The sequence below is a fragment of the Thalassophryne amazonica genome, chromosome 12, assembly GCF_902500255.1.
Source record: "Thalassophryne amazonica chromosome 12, fThaAma1.1, whole genome shotgun sequence".
NCBI classification, from domain to species: domain Eukaryota; kingdom Metazoa; phylum Chordata; class Actinopteri; order Batrachoidiformes; family Batrachoididae; genus Thalassophryne; species Thalassophryne amazonica.
The window spans coordinates 987,161-1,009,175 of record NC_047114.1 but is presented as its reverse complement, the minus strand read 5'-3'; the positions used below and the strand labels follow the sequence as shown (position 1 = coordinate 1,009,175).

General features: G+C 42.8%; 1 protein-coding gene across 1 annotated transcript in view; it reads left to right on the top strand.

Moving 5' to 3' along the window:
* LOC117522318 (acyl-coenzyme A thioesterase 1-like) overlaps positions 1-22,015 on the top strand; it is a 47,091-nt gene that overhangs the window by 14,559 nt on the left and 10,517 nt on the right. The window contains exon 2 of the mRNA XM_034183713.1: positions 14,941-15,417. Coding sequence (XP_034039604.1) covers positions 14,961-15,417 — 457 coding nt within the window. The 5' untranslated portion in view covers positions 14,941-14,960. The remainder of the gene's footprint in view (positions 1-14,940; positions 15,418-22,015) is intronic.

Below are 22,015 nucleotides of genomic sequence, written 5' to 3'. Positions count from 1 at the left end.
AAATCAGTGGCCTTTCAAGACTTTGCAACTTTTTACACCAATGAAATTAGTTATTAATGACATCATTCTACAAATACAAATTAGTTAAATTCCTGGAAATTCTCCACCTTGTGGGTTCACTCTGGGTCAGGGTGGGGTGTTAAAAACCCTTAGTCATTTAAAATGACCAGGCCAGTCGGTTCATCTGCGGATCAACAGGCCCTGAATCATAGATTTTTACCCTTTATGTTAATCCAGTGTTTACGACAATATCAGCATTTTCTTTACACTCAAATTGTACTTTTAACTCCAAATTCTGGTCTTATAGTTTCCTTTGAAAGAGAACAAAACACATTTTCTGTTAAACATCTGTTCACTGTTATGAGAAATACACAATATAATCTTTGCACTTTGAGCATTGACCCCTGTCAGCACTGACAGGGGTCAATGCTCCAACAGATCAAAGTATGTCGTAACAGTAACCTATAGATGGCAAGGTTCAGATTTTAATTTCATAACAATTTGTGCTCAAAAAGAAAACAGTCAAGGTGACCACACTAATAACATTCCTTCTTGCATAATACTTTGATAATATTAGAAGACAAACTTAAAAATCCAAATGCAAAAGACTATCTTGGAGACATCAAAATGACAAAAGGAAATAACATATGATGAGAAATCAATCAATCAAGTTTATCTCTATAGCACTTTACAACAGTTTTCACTGAACCAAAGTGCTTTCCAATAGCACCAGCTAAAGATGAAATAAAAAGAACCGTACGAAAAACACACATAAAAGCATAATAAGAGCATCCAAATAGAATAAAAATAGACAAAGTGTCAAAGCAATTATGTGCAAAAAGCTGCCCTGAACAAGTACGTTTTTAACTTAGCTTTAAACAAAGGCAAGCTATTAATGGACCTCAGTTCAGGAGGTAATGCATTCCACAACTTAGGACCTGCTACTGCAAAAGAACGGTCACCCCATTGTTTGAACCTGGACCTGGGAACCTCCAGAAAGTTTTGGTCAGCAGACCGAAGTGCTCTGACAGGGTTGTGTGTTTTTAACAGGTCACATAAATAAGAAGGTGCAGTGCCATTTACAGCTTTAAAAACAAACATTAACAGTTTAAAATCAACTCTAAAATGGACTGGAAGCCAGTGCAGAGAGTAAAGTACAGGAGTGATGTGGCTGTGCTTCCTGGTGTTGGTCAACGGGCGAGCAGCAGCATTCTGGACCAATTGGAGTCGGTTTAGGGAGCCTAGAGTGATACCAACATAAAGTGCATTGCAATAGTCAATCCGGGAGCTGATAAAGGCATGCATAGCCTTTTCAAGGTCCTTTTGGCTTAGAAAGGGTTTGACTTTTGCCAAGAGTCTCAGCTGGAAAAAACTGGCTCTTATCACACTGTCATCTTGTTTCTCAAATTTTAAACAGTCGTCAAACAGCACACCAAGGTTCCTTACCACAGCCCTACGATAAGGAGCCAAATCACACATAATGAGCCCAAAGGAATATCTTGAGAACTAACATACAAAACAGAAAAGATTTTGACAAAAAAAAAAAAAAAAACCCCACCAAAATAAAATACAGAAAACCAAAAGAAAATGAACGGTAACTTATACTACTTTTCAGTGTCTCAGATGACTTCTTAGATGGCCATACCTGACGCAGTGCAGCATGAAGCAGGTAACAGTCCAGTTTGCAACGGGCAGTTCATGTATAGTCACAGTTCATAGCACAGGGCAAGTGACAAAGGGCACAAAGCAAGGGCTTAGTAACCATAACTATCAGGGGAGTTACCATCTGGTGTTGCAGTGCATTCAGCCCTCGGCTTTAAACTGCTCCACAAGCATGGAGTCCAACACATTTCCATCTGGAAGTGCCTGGAGTACGATGTCTGCAGCCGATGCTGCTCTGGGCATGATATCCTCAACCAACGCTCCCCAGGGTATGATGTCATTAGCCTGGCAGGTTGCTGAGCCCAGTCACCCATCCGTGCAGCGACTGGTGACTGCTAGCTGATCCTGAGTCCGGGTTGTTGATCGTAGAACATGCAGAGCAGTGGCAGGTTTGTGGGTACCTCAGAGGGCACATCCAGCTACCAGGTTGTCACATGCTGGAGGACACTGCCTGGACCAACAGATGGCACATGCTGATGATCTGGTTGGGCCAGATCTGCCCAACCAGATTGCCATTGAGTACCTGGCTCGTAAGCCATGTTTTCCTTAGTAACATGACATGAAAGGATATAGAATTACTTCACCAGGAAAAAGCAAATTTTGTTGTTTATATCTCGATGCCTGCTCTATCTCAGCCTGACCATTCCCCTGCAAGATCATATACAGTGAGGAAAATAAGTATTTGAACACCCTGTGATTTTGCAAGTTCTCCCACTTAGAAATCATGGAGGGGTCTGAAATTTTCATCTTAGGTGCATGTCCACTGTGAGACATAATCTAAAAAAAGAAAATCCAGAAATCACAATGTATGATTTTTTTTAATAATTTATTTGTATGTTACTGCTGCAAATAAGTATTTGAACACCTGTGAAAATCAATGTTAATATTTGGTACAGTAGCCTTTGTTTACAGAGGTCAAACGTTTCCTGTAGGTTTGCACACTGCAGCAGGGACTTTGGTCCACTCCTCCATACAGATCTTCTCCAAATCTTTCAGGCTTGGAGTTTCTTGAGTTCAGGTCTGGAGACTGGCCAGGCCACTCCAGGACCTTGAAATGCTTCTTACGGAGCCCCTCCTTAGTTGCCCTGGCTGTGTGTTTGGGGTCATTGCCATGCTGAACACCCAGCCATGACCCATCTTCAATACTCTTACTGAGGAAAGGAGGTTGTTTGCCAAAATCTCGCAATGCATGACCCCATCCATCCTCCCTTCAGTGCAGTCGTCCTGTCCCCTTTGAGAGTATGATGTTTCCACCCCCATGCTTCACGGTTGGGATGGTTTTCTTGGGGTTGTTCTCATCCTCTAAACATGGTAAGAGGAGTTGATTCCAAAAAGCTCTATTTTGGTCTCATCTGACCACATGACCTTCTCCCATGCCTCTTCTGGATCATCCAGATGGTCACTGGTGAACTTCAAACGGGCCTGGACATGTGCTGGCTTGAGCAGGGTGACCTTGCTGCCCTGCAGGATTTTAAACCATGACAGCATCATGTGTTACTAATGTAATCTTTGTGACTGTGGTCCCAGCTCTCTTCAGGTCATTGACCAGGTCCTCCTGTGTAGTTCTGAGCTTTCTCAGAATCATCCTTACCCCACAAAGTGAGATCTTGCATGGAATCCCAGACCGAGGGAGATTGACAGTCATCTTGTGTTTCTTCCACTTTCTAATAAATAATCATAACAGTTGTTGTCTTCTATCAAGCTGCTTGCCTGTTGTCCTGTAGTCCATCCCAGCCTTGTGCAGGTCTACAGTTTTGTCCCTGGTGTCCTTAGACAGCTCTTTGGTCTTGGCTATGGTGGACAGGTTGGAGTGTGATTGATTGAGTGTGTGAACAGGTGTCTTTTATACAGGTAAGAAGTTCAAATAGGTGCAATTAATACAGGTAAAGAGTGCAGAATAAGAGGGCTTCTTAAAGAAAAATTAACAGGTCTGTGAGAGACAGAATTCTTGCTGGATGGTAGGTGTTCAAATACTTATTTTCCTCACTGTAAGTACTGAACAAGTATCCAGCCTATATTTTACAGAAACTTTGGGGTAAATTATGAGAATACTGAGTCCCAATTATAATTCTTAGATGTCCATGATGTAATTTCAGTGGATGACATGTTGACTTTCAAAGGTGGGAGTGGCAACGGAAAATCCCTAGAATGCAAAAGTAATTTGAATATCGATCATGTGTTTTAGTTTGTGCTATTGAAACTTGTCTGTGTAGTTAGCAGTTGTATAGGTTCTCATCATATTCTTTCAAGGCCTGTGGTTTTTTATGTAATTTTTCACTTTTCAAATGTTTCTATTTAGCCTTTATTTAACCAGGCTTGTCTCCTGGAGATCGAGACCTCTTTGCAAGGGAGACCTGGACAAATATAAAGTTTCCGAAAAGGTCTAGTGGAGTTGGGAACCAACCTGTCTGCTTGCGTATTTTACCCCTTGGTAAACAGGTTGTTCTCCCATCCCACTACATTCCCTTCCTTCAGACTTCTGCCTTGACGTTGACCTGTACGACCTTGAGATGATTTGTTATTAGTGATGAGTTGGTGAAATTTAGATTCTACACATTCCATTGACACTGTCACCATCCCTACTGTCAGACATTGGACTGAATATATTTTAGTTTTCCATCCTCTGGTCCCAGCAGGAATATTTGATTTTTACTGGGTGGATCTTATATATGTGAGTGTAATTACCATGTAATTTTTCCATCTGAGAAATATAGCGAGGATCCGCCCCATCCTGTCCATGGCTGATGCTGAGACCCTGATTCATGCATTTGTTTCTTCTAGACTAGAATATTGTAATGTTATATTTTCAGGGTTACCACAGTCCAGCATTAGGGGTCTTCAGCTGGTTCAGAACGCTGCCGCCAGACTTCTGACACGTAGCAGAAGGTCTGAACATATCACACCCATTTTGGCATCTATGCACTGGCTCCCTGTCTCTGTGACAGCAGATTTTAAGGTTTTGCTATTGACTTATAAGGTTGTTCATGGACTGACGCCATCTTATCTGGCTGATGTGGTGGAACTCTACGTGCCGGCCCGGGCTTTGCGGTCGCAGGATGCGGGACTTTTCTGTGTTCCCAGGGTGAAGAAGAAATCAGCAGGTCAAAGAGCCTTTTCGTATCGTGCATCCACCCTGTGGAACAGTCTTCCTGTGACCGTGAGGCAGTCTGAGTCTGTGGACATTTTTAAGTCAAGACTCAAAACCTATTTTTATTCTCTTTCTTATGGATAGTTTTTATTTTTATTTGTTTTATTCTTTTACTTCTGTATTTATTTATGTATTAGAATTTTTTTTATTAATTTTTAATTATTTATTTAAGTTTATGTTGAATTGTTTTATGTAATGCGCCTTGAGACGGCTTTTGCTGTGATTTGGTGCATTATAAATGAAAAAGAAAAAGAAAATTACTTTGTTAATCGGGAACTGTCCCTGTTTTATTCTAAACCTCATCAAACCACAACCAATAATCCTACTTCACTACTGCCAAAATTCAAAACTTTCCATCTACTGATCCTTAGATCTTTCCCACTGTTTTGTTGTCTAACCCTAACACATTATACCAGTTAACCTTTTGGGGGAACCATTTCAGCTGCAGTACCTTCTCCTGGCTGTAACACACCCTCTCTCCTTCTCTACTTTCACTTCTCTGTCTCTCAGTCCGTCTCTGTGATCTTCTCTCTCCTTGGTGTTCTTTCAGCTGGCTTGTTTCCAGCAGTAGGGAGGCTTAACGTCCCTTTCTGGAGCTCTTGTTGTCTTTCCTGAACCATGTGTTTTGCAGCAACAGTTTAGATGGAATCAAAGTCTCTTACCCTCTACGTCTGGTGCAGTTGGGGTAGCTGGGCTCACCTTAAAGTGTCCCTCTCGTCTTGGTTGATCCACTTCCGTTTAGACACCTTAACGTAGAGCCAGTCTTCTGGTTCAACTTTCCTCCGTTGCTCTGGAATATGCTTTCACCTTCTGAAGCACAGCCTTGTTTCCTCATATCAAATAGCATTGATAGCAGGTTAGTTCTCGATCACATTGTACAAGTGGTGCACCTTCACATGGCCCCCTAAAATAGGGGACTGGCATTGGTCTCCTCATTAGTGTTTCATGTGGTGTTAGAAGTGTTAGTTGACTAGTTTGTGTGCACATAGACATAAAACTAAAGGCAAAGCATCTTCCCAATTAATATCTGCATTGACCATCTGCTACAATTTCTGTAAATTTAGACTGAGTGTATCAGTTACTCTCTCCACAGTGCCCTGTGATGGTACACACATCCACATATTGGTTTGATACCTCACATTGTTAAAGCAGTTTCTATTATATCAGTTACAAAGGAAGGTCCATTCTCAGAACTGATCGTATCTGGCAACCCTAACTGTGAAAAAACTTCTCAACACAAAACACTGGCCACTAATCTGTGTCTGGTCCCTTTGTTCGAACTGCTTCTACCCTCCGAGTAAACCGCCAGCTACCACTAAGATATATTTGAACCCTTTTAAGCATTCTGTCACATCTATATAATCCAATATTAAACGTCCAACATGGACCTTTCATTCATGTACTATTAACCTTTTGCCAGGCAATACACTTCGATTAAAGTTTTAATTACTGCACGATGTGCTGAGCTCGGCTGAGCGGTTTCACAGCCTGTACTCCAGTAAAGTTGTCATCAAGATGCAGTTGCATGGTCACATACCCGGAGTGGTTCCCTGCTGCATCCCTAAAACAGGAACCATCTACAGACAGTTTAAGTTGTGCTGATCGTATAAATGTGATCATGGTATTAAAAACACATCAGTTGACTGGACACAGTCATGTGGTGACCCTTCTACAGGTGTCGCATGGCTGCATTATTTATGTTACATCATTGAATTGTAAGATCTGGGGCTACAAGGATGACCTCATAACCAGTCGACCTTGCTTCCGTTAACACAAATCTAGGTCTAATGTTCACAACATGTGGCTGGTGAGATGCAAACAAAATGTTTGGATGTCCCACTGTGATAGCCAATGCTTTCCCGATCCCTGACAGCACAGTGTTCTGTCACAACATTCTCTAAATTCTAAACATTCTCAGTGTCGTTTGTGTAACATGTTTTAAGGCCTGAAAGGCGTCTTCAGCTTTGGCCGTCCGCTGCAGCTCAGCTGAACCATTAGTTTGACATGCGGCTCGACTTAGGCCGCGTACGGAGGCGTTATAACTGCATCATCACAGATCCACAGTCGGCCAAATCCAACCATCCCCAAGAACAACAACATGTGTCCAACTGTTTGTAGTTTGGGAGCTTTTTTTGTTGTTGTTGATGTTGCCTCAGTTTTTGAGGGAGCAGCAGCTCATTTTACACAGCTGTCTGCCCAGTATTCACCTTGTGACTGACAGAACTGTAATTCATCTTTACCCACCTCATGTCCTCCCTTTTCCAAAGCTAACAGGACTGATACAGAATCTTTTTTTCTTGTTGAATTTGGTGGTGCTACAAACGTCCCGGTCATCTACATATTGCAGTGTCCTACTTATCAGTTCTAGGTGTTGGAAATCATTCGCTAACACTTGATTAAGGACTTGCAACATAATCTTGTGCCAAATGAGTGTAAGTATGCTGATGTCCTATGTAGGTGAGTGCACATTGATACGAGAATCTGGATGTAGTAGAACCCTAAAAATGGTTAAGCATAAGTCGATGGTTGTGTACGAGCAGGCGTCAGGACGACCAGTGTGTGTGGATCTGGGACCACTGGGGACACAGCGTCCACTAACGAACTGATTGCTCACCTTCTGAATTTGGCGTTTTTGATTAAAAAGTTGGTGCATTATAAGAAGACAGGCCTGTAATGATCAAAGGGTCCCTTTCATCTAACAGAATGTCTTTTCATCATGGCATGGATCAGGGGTCACTTGGAGGTCGATGTCCCGCTGTGAGCCACTGAACAGAGTTGAGTTCTGCATTGTCACTCAGAGATCATTTGTGTGAGAACGCTGGAGGAATGTCTCATATCAGATACCTTCACAGTAAGCGTGCCTTAACTTTAGGTAGCAGAAAGGTGACAGTCAGGGCTGTCCAACAGAACATTTAGTTCAAACACAACGTTTAGTAAAACATGCAATATTTATCATTTTGACAGAGGTTTTCTGTCTTAACACGCCTGCTGCTACCAGGCCCTCATTTGTGGGTTTTAGACCCACTATTTGATGAGCTTTCAGGGAATAAGCAAAGAGCACATCTTGGGCTGTGCAGTGCATTCTGGGTACGCTAAATTTTTTGGCTACCAATCCACATTCAAAGACAGCAGGAAGCAGCGAGGAGTGCTATGATTTGGACCATTTCAACCGCTGGAAAGTTGACGATTTAAAGTGTTTTTGTAAGCTTCACGGATTGCATGTTACAGCCAGGACTGCGTACGGCAGCAGACAAAAGCCGAAAGAAGAGCTGGCTGCCGTGGTGTGTGCTGCATCGGTACAGAAACTACCGTTGGTGCCGACAAAGGAGGAAGAGAGAGCTGCTGTCCAACACGACCGGTCCTTGTTGATAGTTGGAGACAAACAAATTTCTGACCCCTTGAAGCCAACTGATGGATGGTTAGACGAAGTCCAGAGTCTGAAACTGTGGCCACCTTGCATGTTAGCCGATATTGCAGAATATTTGCTAATTGGGGATGAGAAATCGCTACTCCGCTGACTTCGTAATGACTATAAGGAAGGTAGGTCTCACATATAACCTCTTTGGTGTCACGTTTGTATTGATAAGTTGACAGACGTACAGTGATATGTGCATGCATGCAGTTTGTTTATAGAACATGTCAATTTTACAATATTACGCACCACGTCATTCACGGCGCGACATTACAGTTATAAGCCGATGCATGAAAACAGCATCATCAGCCACATTAGAATTCAGCACAGTTTCAGGATATTGACAAAATAAATGTGTGCAAGAAACTTACAATTTTAGTTCATCTTTTACGTCCGTCTGGATCTTTCTTTTCTGTGGAGAAATTGTGTAGAATGAACGGAGGTTTATGACCACATTTCTTCTTCTTTCCGTCTTTGTGTGGACTGGACGGAGCTTTGCAATCATGTGTTTTCAGCCAACTTTCCAGTCTATAAATTCCTTTCGAGCATTTGAAAACAGCACAGTGTAACAGTCATTATTGTATGCAGCACTGAAAGCCTTTGAGACAATCCATGTAAAAGCCTTAACTTTCACAGTCCGCTAACGCGACCGTATACAAAATTCAATGGTAGCGATGTGAGTTTGGTAGCTGGAATTTTTGACCCCGTTTGACCCACACATGTGCAAATGCGTTGTGCACTTCGCTTATATTGCCTGTTGTAAGGTAACACCTGCCCGTTTGTGCTTTGATCTGAACCGGCTGGACTGACCGAACTGATCCTACGTCTGTTTGTGTTGTGACCTAACTCATGTGGTGTCTGTGTGAACTTTTCCTCTTTTCTTTTGTGAGTTCTAATAATAATATCAGTTAAGTAGGGGGTTTTTAATTTAGTTTTCCTGTTCCCTCATCATGGCAGAATGGTGCCTTAGTGGTTAGCACTGTTGCCTCACAGTGAGAAGGTCATGGGTTTGATTCCCGTCTGTGGCCTGTGTGTGTGGCGTTTGCATGTTCTCCCCGTGTTTGTGTGGGTTTCCTCCAGGTGCTCCGGCTTCCTCCCACATCCAAAGACTTGTGGGTTCGGGGGAGTGGAAACATTAACTTGTCTGTAGGTGTGAATGTGTTTGTTTGTCTGTTTGTGGCCCTGTGATAGACTGGCGTCCTGTCCTGGGTGAACCCCGCCTCACACTCTATGACTGCTGGGATAGGCTCCAGCCACCCATGACCCTTAATTGGACTAAACGGTTGAAGGTGTGTGTGTGTTCTCTCATCATATGTTCTCAGTAATATATTCAAATGTTGTCCATCAGGGGAGGTGCTGCCATGTGGACACTTGCAAAGTTGTTCTTTGTCATGGGCTCCAAGTCTCTTGTTTTGTGTCCATTAGTCACCACACGTGACATAAGAGGCGGAGTCAGGCACTTGACACCAGTAGTGTAGTCCACGTGACAGAGGTGTTGTCAGACCACAGGAAACATCTTTCCAACATAGTCAGTGTGTTGTTGTATTTTATGAGAGTGCAGTGCAGCGGTGACAGGACATTGAAGGACAACGTCCTTCAATGTGCATATTAAGCAAATATGTAGGACTGCTTTTTTGCATTTGTGCAATATCTCTAAAATTAGAAAGGTCTTGTCTCAGAGTGATGTTGAAAAGCTAATTCATGCATTTATTTCTTCTAGGCTGGACTATTGTAATTCATTATTGTCAGGTTGTCCTAAAAGCTCCCTGAAAAGCCTTCAGTTAATTCAAAATGATAATAATAATAATCAGGTCCCATCTTATCTTAGGGACCTCATAGTACCATATCACCCCAATAGAGCGCTTCGCTCTCAGACTGCAGGCTTACTTGCAGTTTCTAGGGTTTGTAAGAGTAGAATGGGAGGCAGAGCCTTCAGCTTTCAGGCTCCTCTCCTGTGGAACCAGCTCCCAATTCGGATCAGGGAGACAGACACCCTCTCTACTTTTAAGATTAGGCTTAAAACTTTCCTTTTTGCTAAAGCTTATAGTTAGGGCTGGATCAGCTGACCCTGAACCATCCCTTAGTTATGCTGCTATAGACTTAGACTGCTGGGGGGTTCCCATAATGCACTGAGTGTTTCTTTCTCTTTTTACTCTGTATGCGCCACTCTGCATTTAATCATTAGTGATCGATCTCTGCTCCCCTCCACAGCATGTCTTTTTCCTGGTTCTCTCCCTCAGTCCCAACCAGTCCCAGCAGAAGACTGCCCCTCCCTCAGCCTGGTTCTCCTGGAGGTTTCTTCCTGTTAAAAGGGAGTTTTTCCTTCCCACTGTCACCAAGTGCTTGCTCACAGGGGGTCGTTTTGACCGTTGGGGTTTTTCCGTAATTATTGTATGGCTTAGCCTTACAATATAAAGTGCCTTGGGGCAACTGTTTGTTGTGATTTGGCGCTATATAAATAAAATTTATTTGATTTGATTTGACAGAGAATCATGCACAGCAGGGAGCTCCCGCTGGATCCAAACTCTCCAAATGTTCCATTGATGCATCAACTCCAAGCTGGTCACCAGATCCAAGACACTGCAGGTTGAACACGTGCAGCCGACTCTCCAGTCTTTCAGTTCCAGTATAACCACCATCTGCAGGATGTGTTCTTTCATACAGTTCAGTTCAAGGTCTGTGTGGGTGCAGGCGATGGTGGCCTTCAGTTGGTATCACGGGCTGCTGTGGTGCTGCTGTCTCAGCTGGTGACTGGGGGTCCTGTCCGACCCTCAGCTGGTGGCTGCTGTTGTTGGCTGCATCACTCTCTGTCCCTGGTCTCCTCAGGCCACAGTTTTTTTTTTTTTTCTACTGCAGGCCTGGTTGTAAACAGTTTCTGCTGTGTTTCCTGCTCCCAGCAGAGGGCGCTGTCCTGCCGGTTCTGGTGTCACATGATCTGGGGCTGGTCATCTGAGAAGATGGTGTGACCTGCTGCTCTTCTTTTTATGACTTTAGTATCACTCATCTGGCTGCATTTCTTGAACCACATCAGCACCTCCATCTTTCTTTTTTTTTTACAGTCCATTCCTCAATAGTTCTACTTTCTGCAAAGTCAAAGCAGCCAACTTTCATATATTCAGTTAGTAATCAGTACAGCTTCTGTACTACTTATTGTGTACTGTGTGTTTGCACGTGTGCCTTGGCTTTTTGACTTTACTCTCTTCGTGTGTGTGTGTGTAGGGGGATTTCACAGCTGTGTCCTTCCCCCTCTGTTTCTTCTTATCTTGCTTGGGAGCTTCCAGCTTATTTACAGCTTTTTCAAGAACTCACACAGCTATCATGTCTGCTCAGAGAGCTGGTGTTTCACACGCCTCCTGTCTGACACACTGCCTTGAATGACCCTTTGTTTACTAAGCACGTGTATGATGTGACAGTTGGATGCTATTTACACGTGCACTGCCATCCAGTAGATTTTTCGATTTCCATTTATTTTCATTTATGTAGCGTCAAATCACGACAGAGTTGCCTCAAGGTGCTTCACAAACCTTACCAACTCCCAGAGTAACAGTGGTAAGAAAAAACTCCCTCTGAGGAAGAAACCTCAAGCAGACCAGACTCAAAGGGGTGACCCTCTGCTTGGGCCATGATACAGACATAAATTACAGAATAATTCACAAATATACAGGAAATGTTGCTGCTGCACAGGACAGTTTCCAGAACAGACACCACACTCAACTCTGGATGGAGCTGCACCTCAAACAGAGAGAAAAGAAAAAAAAAAAAAGCAGAATAAAGCGTCAGAAAGACAAATACAGTATAATTTGTCAGCATTAAACAACAAGAAAAACAGAAGAAATGCAAAGGTGATCGCCGGCCACTAGCCCTAAGGTTCACTAAAAGACCCAGAATTTAAATAAAGTTGAGGCCGCGGCCCGATCTGTTTACTAAAAAAGTAAGTCCCTTCGGCTGCTCCCGTGTTTGCACTCGGGGTCGCCACAGCAAATCCAAGGTGGATCTGCATGTTGAATTGGCACAGGTTTTATGCCGGATGCCCTTCCTGACGCAACTCCACATTACATGGAGAAATGTGGCAGGGGTGGGATTTGAACCTGCTCCATTTACTAATAAAATGAATTTAAAATGGTCAAAAGCATAGTAACATACTATGCCAGTATGCTAGCCATACGAAAGGGAAAATAAGTGCGTCTTAAGTCTGGACTTGAAAGTCTCCACAGAATCTGACTGTTTTATTGATGCAGGGAGATCATTCCACAGAACAGGGACACGATAAGAGAAAGCTCTGTGACCCACAGACTTTTTATTCACCCTAGGGACACAAATTAATCCTGCACCCTGAGAACACAGAGCCCAGGCTGGTATGTAAGGTTTAATTAGGTCATCTAGGTAGGAGGGTGCCAGTCCATGAACAATTTTATACGTTAGTAGCAGAACCTTAAAATCTGATCTCACTGGGACAGGAAGCCAGTGAAGAGATGCCAAAATGGGTGTAATGTGGTCAAACCAATTGGAGAACCCTAATGCTGGACTACAGTAAACCAGAAAATAGAACATTGCAGTAGTCCAATCTAGAAGAGATAAACGCATGGATCAGGGTCTCAGCATCAGCCATAGACAGGATGGGACGAATCTTCACTATATTTCACAGGTGGAAGAAAGTAGTCCTCGTAATATTTCTAATGTGGAGGTCAAGGTTCCTCACTTTGTTATTGTGATGTATCAAATCAAATAAATTTTATTTATATAGCGCCAAATCACAACAAACACTCACCCCAAGGCGCTTTATATTGTAAGGCAAAAGCCATACAATAATTACAGAAAAACCCCAACGGTCAAAACAATCCCCTGTGAGCAAGCACTTGGCAACAGTGGGAAGGAAAAACTCCCTTTTAACAGGAAGAAACCTCCAGCAGAACCAGGCTCAGGGAGGGGCAGTCTTCTGCTGGGACTGGTTGGGGCTGAGGGGAGAGAACCAGGAAAATGACATGCTGTGGAAGAGAGCAGAGATCAATCACTAATGTATGACACATGAGCCGAGGCTGAGCATTAAGTGGACAAATTGATGCCGATGTCTCACTGGACCAAGAACCATCATTTCAGTCTTATCAGAGTTTAAAAGTAGGAAGTTGCTAGACATTCAACTTCTCACTGTTGCAAGGCAATCTTCTAAGGATTTTATTTGAACAAGATTACCAGCAGTTATCGGCACATATAACTGAGTATCATCTGCATAGCAGTGAAAGGTAATCCCAAAATGCCACAATATGTGCCCAAGGGGTGCTATATAAAGGGAGAAAAGCAGGGGGCCTAAGACAGACCCCTGTAGAACCCCAATTTCATGTCACTAAGGTTAGAGGTAGTGTTACTGTACAAAATACAGTGAGAACGACTGGTCAAGTATGACGTCAGCCATGCAAGGGCACTCCCAGTAATCCCAAAATGATTTTCCAGCCTATCAAGTAGAATATGATGATCCACTGTATCAAATGCAGCACTGAGATCTAGCAGCAACACAACCGTAGTGGTGTCTGAATCCATTGCAAGCAGAAGGTCATTCACCACTTTAGTGAGAGCCGTCTGTGGAATGATATTTTCTAAAAGCAGACTGCAGTGGCTCAAAGAGTGTATTCTCAGTAAGATAGTCTACGAGCTGCTGTGAAACCACTTTTTCCAGAATTTTTCAATACACGAGGGTCAAGATTAGGTTTCTTAAGTAATGGTTTAATCACTGCAGATTTGAAACATTTAGGAACAGATCCAGAAGTTAAAGAAAGATTAATAATTTCCAGCACAGTCGGCCCAAGAGTGGACCACAGGTCCTTAAACAGTTTTGTTGGTATAGGATCAAATAAACAGGTTGTGCTTTTTGTAGGTGTTATGATTTTTCTCAGCATGCCTAGTGAGATACTATCAAATTTTGTAAATCTAGGTAATACCTCAGTAATGGCCAGATGGCAGTGTTCTATGCATTTTGGGTCAAAATGTCATACGGTCGCCATTTAGTGCACTGTATCAGTCAGACCTAAACAAAATTTTCAGTTTTGTAGATGCTTTTTTGTTGTTTTTACAAATGAAAAAAATACATATTTAGAAATACAGATTTTTGTGATATTTTGACTTTGTAAAAGTGACAGTTAACATTAATATAAATAAACCATCCGAAATTAGTTTGGTTCATAAATCAAACCATAAGTCAAACCTGCTTTTCTTCTCATGATTTAGGGGAGGTGATGGTCTAGTGGTTAAGGTGTTGGGCTTGAGACCAGAAGAAGACCCTATTACTCCCGGTGTGTAGTGAGCACCTTGTATGGCTGCAGTCTGTCTGTCTCTCTGTCTGTCTGTCTCTGTCTCTCTGTGATTGTTGAGGAAATGATTGTTGTAGAAAAGCTTCAGATATCTGTGGCTGAGACAGATGATGACTGGAGGCAGTTTGAAGCAGAAACGAGGTGATAATCAGTGAACCGTGACTAATGAAACATGCGCAGTGAAGGCAGGGAGACAGATTTTTAGGGAGGACCGTTCGGTCAGTGACACTGGATCTGCTGTGGTGATCCCACCAAAAATGAGAGAATCCAAAACAAGTTCGTCTAATTCCAGGATTTATGAGCTCTGGACATAATGACAGGTACCAGCAGTGCCCGGGGCCTTTTCTCCAGTATTTATAGAGTGCCCTCTTTACTCTCTTACATTGGCACTGATCATCTTTTCCCCCTTTTTTTAGGGTTTCCAGCTCCAGAAGCGATGACCTCACAGGTTCAACTAAAGCTGCTGCCTAGAGTGAGATGCTTGTTCGACGAGCCCATCCAGTTGAAAGTGGCTGGATTAAAGTCAAGGCAGGTGGTCTCTGTGAGAGCCAACGCCACCGACGACAAGGGTGTGGTGTTCAGCTCCGCCGCCACTTACAAGGCCGATGGGAACGGGGAAATCGATCTGCAAAGAGACCCATCGATGAGCGGAAGCTACATCGGGGCCCAACCCATGGGTTTGCTGTGGTCCATGAAGCCAGAGATTTTGCACTCAAGGATGCACAAAACCAGGGCGCTTAATCCCTATATGGTGACGTTTTCTGTGCACGAGGAGGAGGGGAATGACCGGGTGCTGGCGGAGGTGGTCAATGAGCGGCTGCTGATGGGAGATGGGGTCATTCGGACCCCTATCAATAATGGGAAGATTTGTGGAGTCCTTTTCACTCCCCCAGGTTGGTTGTTTTGTTGCTGATGTCTCTGTCACATTTCAAGATTTGTTATAATTTCAAGAAACTTTTTAAAGAATCTAATAGTTACAGAATCACAGTGACAGTGACCGGTCTCATCTCCATGGTAACATGGCACAGAGAATACCACGATGGAAAACTAGCAAGCAACTGAGGTTCAGTTTTGCAAGATTTGTCCAGCAGACAAGCAGGTTTTCAGTACCACTTTAGGGGACTAAAAACCACTGTGAAGTATGGTGCCCATTCCAGGGTGACAGCTGGAGCCAGATAATGGTCAGTAAAAAATACACAGGGAGCAACATTTAATCAATCACACTGATGCAGTGAGGAAAATAAGTATTTGAACACCCTGCGATTTTGCAAGTTCTCCCACTTAGAAATCATGGAGGGGTTTGAAATTTTTATCTTAGGTGCATGTCCACTGTGAGAGACATAATCTTAAAAAAAAACAAAAATCCGGAAATCACAATGTATGATTTTTTTTTAAATAATTTATTTGTATGTTACTGCTGCAAATAAGTATTTGAACACCTGTGAAAATCAATGTTAATATTTGGTACAGTAGCCTTTGTTTGCAATTACAGAGGTCAAACGTTTCCTGTAGTTCTTGATCAAGTTTCCACACTGCAGCAGGGATTTTGGTCCACTCCACCATACAGAGGAGTTTCAGCTTCCTCCAAAGATTTTCTATTGAGTTAAGGTCTGCAGACTGGCCAGGCCACTCCAGGACCTTGAAATGCTTCTTACGGAGCCCCTCCTTAGTTGCCCTGGCTGTGTGTTTGGGGTCATTGTCATGCTGAAGACCCAGCCATGACCCATCTTCAATGCTCATACTGAGGGAAGGAGGTTGTTTGCCAAAATCTCCCAATACATGACCCCATCCATCCTCCCTTCAATACGGTGCAGTCGTCCTGTCCCCTTTGCAGAAGAGCACCCCCAGAGTATGATGTTTCCACCCCCATGCTTCACGGTTGGGATGGTTTTCTTGGGGTTGTTCTCATCCTCTAAACATGGTAAGTGGAGTTGATTCCAAAAAGCTCTATTCTGGTCTCATCTGACCACATGACCTTCTCCCATGCCTCCTCTGGATCATCCAGATGGTCACTGGTGAACTTCAAACGGGCCTGGACATGTGCTGGCTTGAGCAGGGAGACCTTGCTGCCCTGCAGGATTTTAAACCATGACAGCATCATGTGTTACTAATGTAATCTTTGTGACTGTGGTCCCAGCTTTCTTCAGGTCATTGACCAGGTCCTCCTGTGTAGTTCTGAGCTTTCTCAGAATCATCCTTACCCCACAAAGTGAGATCTTGCATGGAATCCCAGACCGAGGGAGATTGACAGTCATCTTGTGTTTCTTCCACTTTCTTATGCAGGTCTACAGTTTTGTCCCTGGTGTCCTTGGCTATGGTGGACAGGTTGGAGTGTGATTGATTGAGTGTGTGAACAGGTGTCTTTTATACAGGTAACAAGTTCAAACAAGTGCAATTAATACAGGTAAATTGTGCAGAATAAGAGGGCTTCTTAAAGAAAAATTAACAGGTCTGTGTGAGCCAGAATTCTTGCTGGTTGGTAGGTGATCAAATACTTACTCACTCATGCTCCGGTCAGGCGGAGGTCTTGAAAAATAAAGTCATGCTGACTTATGGTTTTGATTTGTCAGATCTCTTGGCATCTTCCACCATCCTCAGTGCAATCATAGGTAGGTCGTCAGTCAGAGCTGCGTGTCGTCAGAGAGCGAGCTGCAAAAAGTTTGTACCTGAGTTTTCAGAGGTGGTGTTTGTAGTTGCCATCTGCCACACCGGTGTTTGCCAACCCGGACAGTGGGAATACCACCTCAACCGGCAACTTAGCCCCGCGGCTGGACACCAACAATGTCCGAGGCCCGCCCAACGTGGTGAATTCACTGAGGCCGCGCGCTGCGTCATTGAAGCCGCGCGTCACGAGTGCCGCTTCCCCAAGGCAGCGGCACTCGGATCCATCAGCGCTGAAACACCGAGGCCGCGCGGCACCAGCGCAGCGCAGATCTATCCCAGTGACAAACAACGCAGGCTGTTAACATCGGTGATCGCCAAGCAGCCCACAAGCTGACCATGGGGCCTAAGAAGGTTCTGATGGCGGAGGAAGGTGACGATATTAAAAAATCTCTGGACTTTCAATCAGAGGAGATTTCTGTTGTGAAGCAGCAACAGAAATCAATCATGGATCTGGTGGAGGAGGTGAAGGCACTATGGCTTCAGAACGCTGAGAAAGACCGTCGTCTGGTGCAGCTGGAAAATAGAGTGGCTGAATTGGAGCAGTACACCAGAATCGACAACGTCATCATCACCGGTCTTCACATCAAACCACGGTCCTACGCACGGGCGGTAACAGATGAGAGCGGAGGGGATCCCAGTGAACAGGAGGTCAGCTCTGTGGAAAAACAGGTTGCTGATTTCCTCCTATCTAAAGGTATAGAAATGGATTTAAATAACATTGAAGCGTGCCACCCTCTGCCCCGGAGAAATGACGGTGATAAACGAACCGTCATCATGAGATTCATCAACAGAAAACACAAAACAGCACTGTTAAAACAAGGAAGAAAACTGAAAGGGACAAACGTATTCATCAATGAACATCTCACCAAACGGAATGCCGACATCGCCAGGAAAGCACGCTTCTTAAAGAAACAGGGAAAAATTCAGCACACATGGACTTCAAACTGTAAAATATTCATCAAACTGAACGGATCACCAGAACAAGCAAAGGTTATGGCAATAAGGAACATCGAGGAGCTGGACAAATATGAACAATAGGTATGAGGACTCAAACACATCACAGCACCATGATGCAGACTGGAGCAACCCACTCATCCACATCATCTACACCCGGAGACAAGAGAGACATAATGACTAAGGATAATGATCCGTTTATTTCTGCCCAGGAGCTCTGTCTAGATACATTTAATTATAATAACTCTGCTAACCACCCCTTCGAATCTGAAAATGATCCTGATACCTTTTTCAGTGAGAATATTGTGAGACAGTGCAAATATTTTACAGAAGAACAATTCAAAAATTATAAAATCAATGATGAAAATCGGTGTTGCATTGTTTGTAAGGTCAGATTATAACTGTAAACTCATTAACAACATGTCATTTACAGTGGACAACATCATGGAATGTGTTACCATAGAAATTACATCTATACAGTGGTCCCTCGCTATAATGCGGTTCACCTTTCGCGGCCTTGCAGTTTCACAGAGTTTTTTTAGTCCAATTTTGCATGCTTTTTTTTTTTTTTTTAAACAGGCACCCAAATGTAAAAATTTAACTATAAACAATAAGGAAATTGAGTTAGTAAGAGAGAATAAGTTTTTAAGTGTTATAATTGATAATAAACTTAGCTGGAAACCACATATAAATTATGTGAAATCTAAATTGTCAGAAACTATAGCCATTTTGTATAAAGCCAAAGACGTACTGCCACAAGAAGGGTTACTTACTTTATATCATTCTCTGATGGTACCATATATGACATATTGTGTTAAGTCATGGGGAAACACTTACAAATCAAACACCAATCCAATATTACTTTTGGAAATACGAGCCATACGAATCATCTGCAATAAACATTATCGTGAACCAACTCATTCTCTGTGTTTTTTAAATTTATTAAAATTCATAGATTTGGTTGATTACATTACAATTCAAACTTTGTTTCGAGCGAAAAACCAAGCCTTACCGACACATGTCCAGAGTCTGTTCCGATTGAGGGAATCCAGATATAGTTTAAGAGGTTGTGCAGTTTTTATGAAACCACCAGTAAGAACAAATGTAAAGGGTTTTTGTGTGTCTGTGGTTGGGGTGAGGAAATGGAACAAATGTTCAACAGAGGTTAGAATGAGTAGTACCTTAGTAAGATTTAAGAAACTACTCAAAAAGAACATTATGTCTAAGTATCATAAAGAAGCAAATATAATTTGATTTATAGGGAATGTTCAATTTATAAGTGGGACTGTTGTATATTTGAATGTCTGGGTATGTGTATGCATATGTAGATATATAGATATGGGTAGGTGTATATATAAAACTTTTTCCACATACACAATATCACCATTTCCCTCAAATATTGTTCACAAACCAGTCTAAATCTGTGATAGTGAGCACTTCTCCTTTGCTGAGATAATCCATCCCACCTCACAGGTGTGCCATACCAAGATGCTGATTAGACACCATGATTAGTGCACAGGTGTGCCTTAGACTGTCCACAATAAAAGGCCACTCTGAAAGGTGCAGTTTTGTTTTATTGGGGGGGGATACCAGTCAGTATCTGGTGTCACCACCATTTGCCTCATGCAGTGCAACACATCTCCTTCGCATCATCCGTGAAGAGAACACCTCTCCAACGTGCCAAACGCCAGCGAATGTGAGCATTTGCCCACTCAAGTCGGTTACGACGATGAACTGGAGTCAGGTCGAGACCCCGATGAGGACGACGAGCATGCAGATGAGCTTCCCTGAGACGGTTTCTGACAGTTTGTGCAGAAATTCTTTGGTTATGCAAACCGATTGTTCCAGCAGCTGTCCGAGTGGCTGGTCTCAGACGATCTTGGAGGTGAACATGCTGGATGTGGAGGTCCTGGGCTGGTGTGGTTACACGTGGTCTGCGGTTGTGAGGTTGGTTGGATGTACTGCCAAATTCTCTGAAACGCCTTTGGAGACGGCTTATGGTAGAGAAATGAACATTCAATACATGAGCAACAGCTCTGGTTGACATTCCTGCTGTCAGCATGCCAATTGCACGCTCCCTCAAATCTTGCGACATCTGTGGCATTGTGCTGTGTGATAAAACTGCACCTTTCAGAGTGGCCTTTTATTGTGGGCAGTCTAAGGCACACATGTGCACTAATCATGGTGTCTAATCAGCATCTTGATATGGCACACCTGTGAGGTGGGATGGATTATCTCAGCAAAGGAGAAGTGCTCACTATCACAGATTTAGACTGGTTTGTGAACAATATTTGAGGGAAATGGTGATATTGTGTATGTGGAAAAAGTTTTAGATCTTTGAGTTCATCTCATACAAAATGGGAGCAAAACCAAAAGTGTTGCGTTTATATTTTTGTTGCGTATAGAATAGAATAGAATAATTCTTTATTGTCCACCGATGTGGAAAATTGTCTTTGGCTCACCAGCACAAAAAAGACAAAAAAAAACAGTCATAAAACATTCATACAAACACACAAATAAAACAAAAATAAGATACATAAAATACATGGAAGTAAAAGAAGAAATAGAATAAGACCTAGTAAGATAAATAAAACGTACAGTAAGATCTAATAAAATCAGATAAAACAGAAGTAAAGCAGTTCAGGTTTAATTTGTGGAGTGGTCACTTTTTTGAGTTCATTATGGTGACGGCATTTGGTATAAAAGATTTTTTGAAAGAACCTTTGGCCAGAGGAGCTCTGTAGCGCCTCCCAGACTTCAAGAGCTCAAACTGACAGGACAGAGGATGAGAGCTGTCTGCCAGGACTCTCTCAGCTTTCCTCCTCATCCTGTCAGTGTAAATGTGGTTCAGAGTCTTCTGGGGTTTTCCCACAATTTTCCCCGCCATTTTTACAATTCTATTTAATTTGTCCTTACATTTACAACTCAAGTGACCAAACCAAACACAAAGATGAAATGTTAAAATACTCTCAATATGTGCAGAATACACAAGCTCTAAAATCTGCAGATTAACACCAAGACAACTCAATCTTCTGAGAAGACTGAGTCGCTGTGAACATTTCTTAAAGATAAAATCAGTGTTTTCAAAGAAGCTCAAGTGACTATCAAGAACTGTACCAAGATATTTAAAAGTTTCAACCGTTTCAACAAGCTGGCCATCGAGTGAAACTGGCTGCACGGTCAGTTCTTGCTTTGTGTGAAAAACAAGCTCCTTTGTCTTAGACACATTGATTTCCAGCTGGCTGTCGAGACACCAAGCTTCAAGAGCCTTAATGTGAGCGAGATAGGAGGCTTCACCAGAGGAGTCACACTTCTGTAGCAGGCCGACTAGGGCCATGTCATCCACGTATTTAATCAGTTTAAAGTTTGTGTCATTAACTGCAAATTCGTTTGTAAAAAGAGAGAAGAGCAGAGGTGAAAGAACGCTACCCTGTGGGCAGCCAGTGCTTATGATGAGCTCTCCTGACAGAATGTTGTTAGCACAAACTCTTTGAGGGCGACAAGACAGAAAGTCACTCCCAACAGCCTGGTCTGCTTGAGGTTTCATCCTTTATAGGGAGTTTTTCCTCACCACAGTTGCCTAGTGCTTGCTCTGGGGGTTGGTAAGGTTAGTCCTTACTTGCGTAAAGTGCCTTGATTTGACTTTCTTGTGATCTGGTACTATATAAATATAAGTGAATAGTATATTGATGTGTATGTCTGTGTGTCAACATGTAGTAGTGAATTTGTATTTATGTAAATATGACTGATTAGAATTGATGGACTTGTACTAGCAGGGGTGGGCGCTAATAAGCTTTACTTCAGCCCACACCCTTTCGGACTCGCTAGTTTTGTTTATGCGTTTGTGGAATTGTTCATTTTTTTCTATTTGAA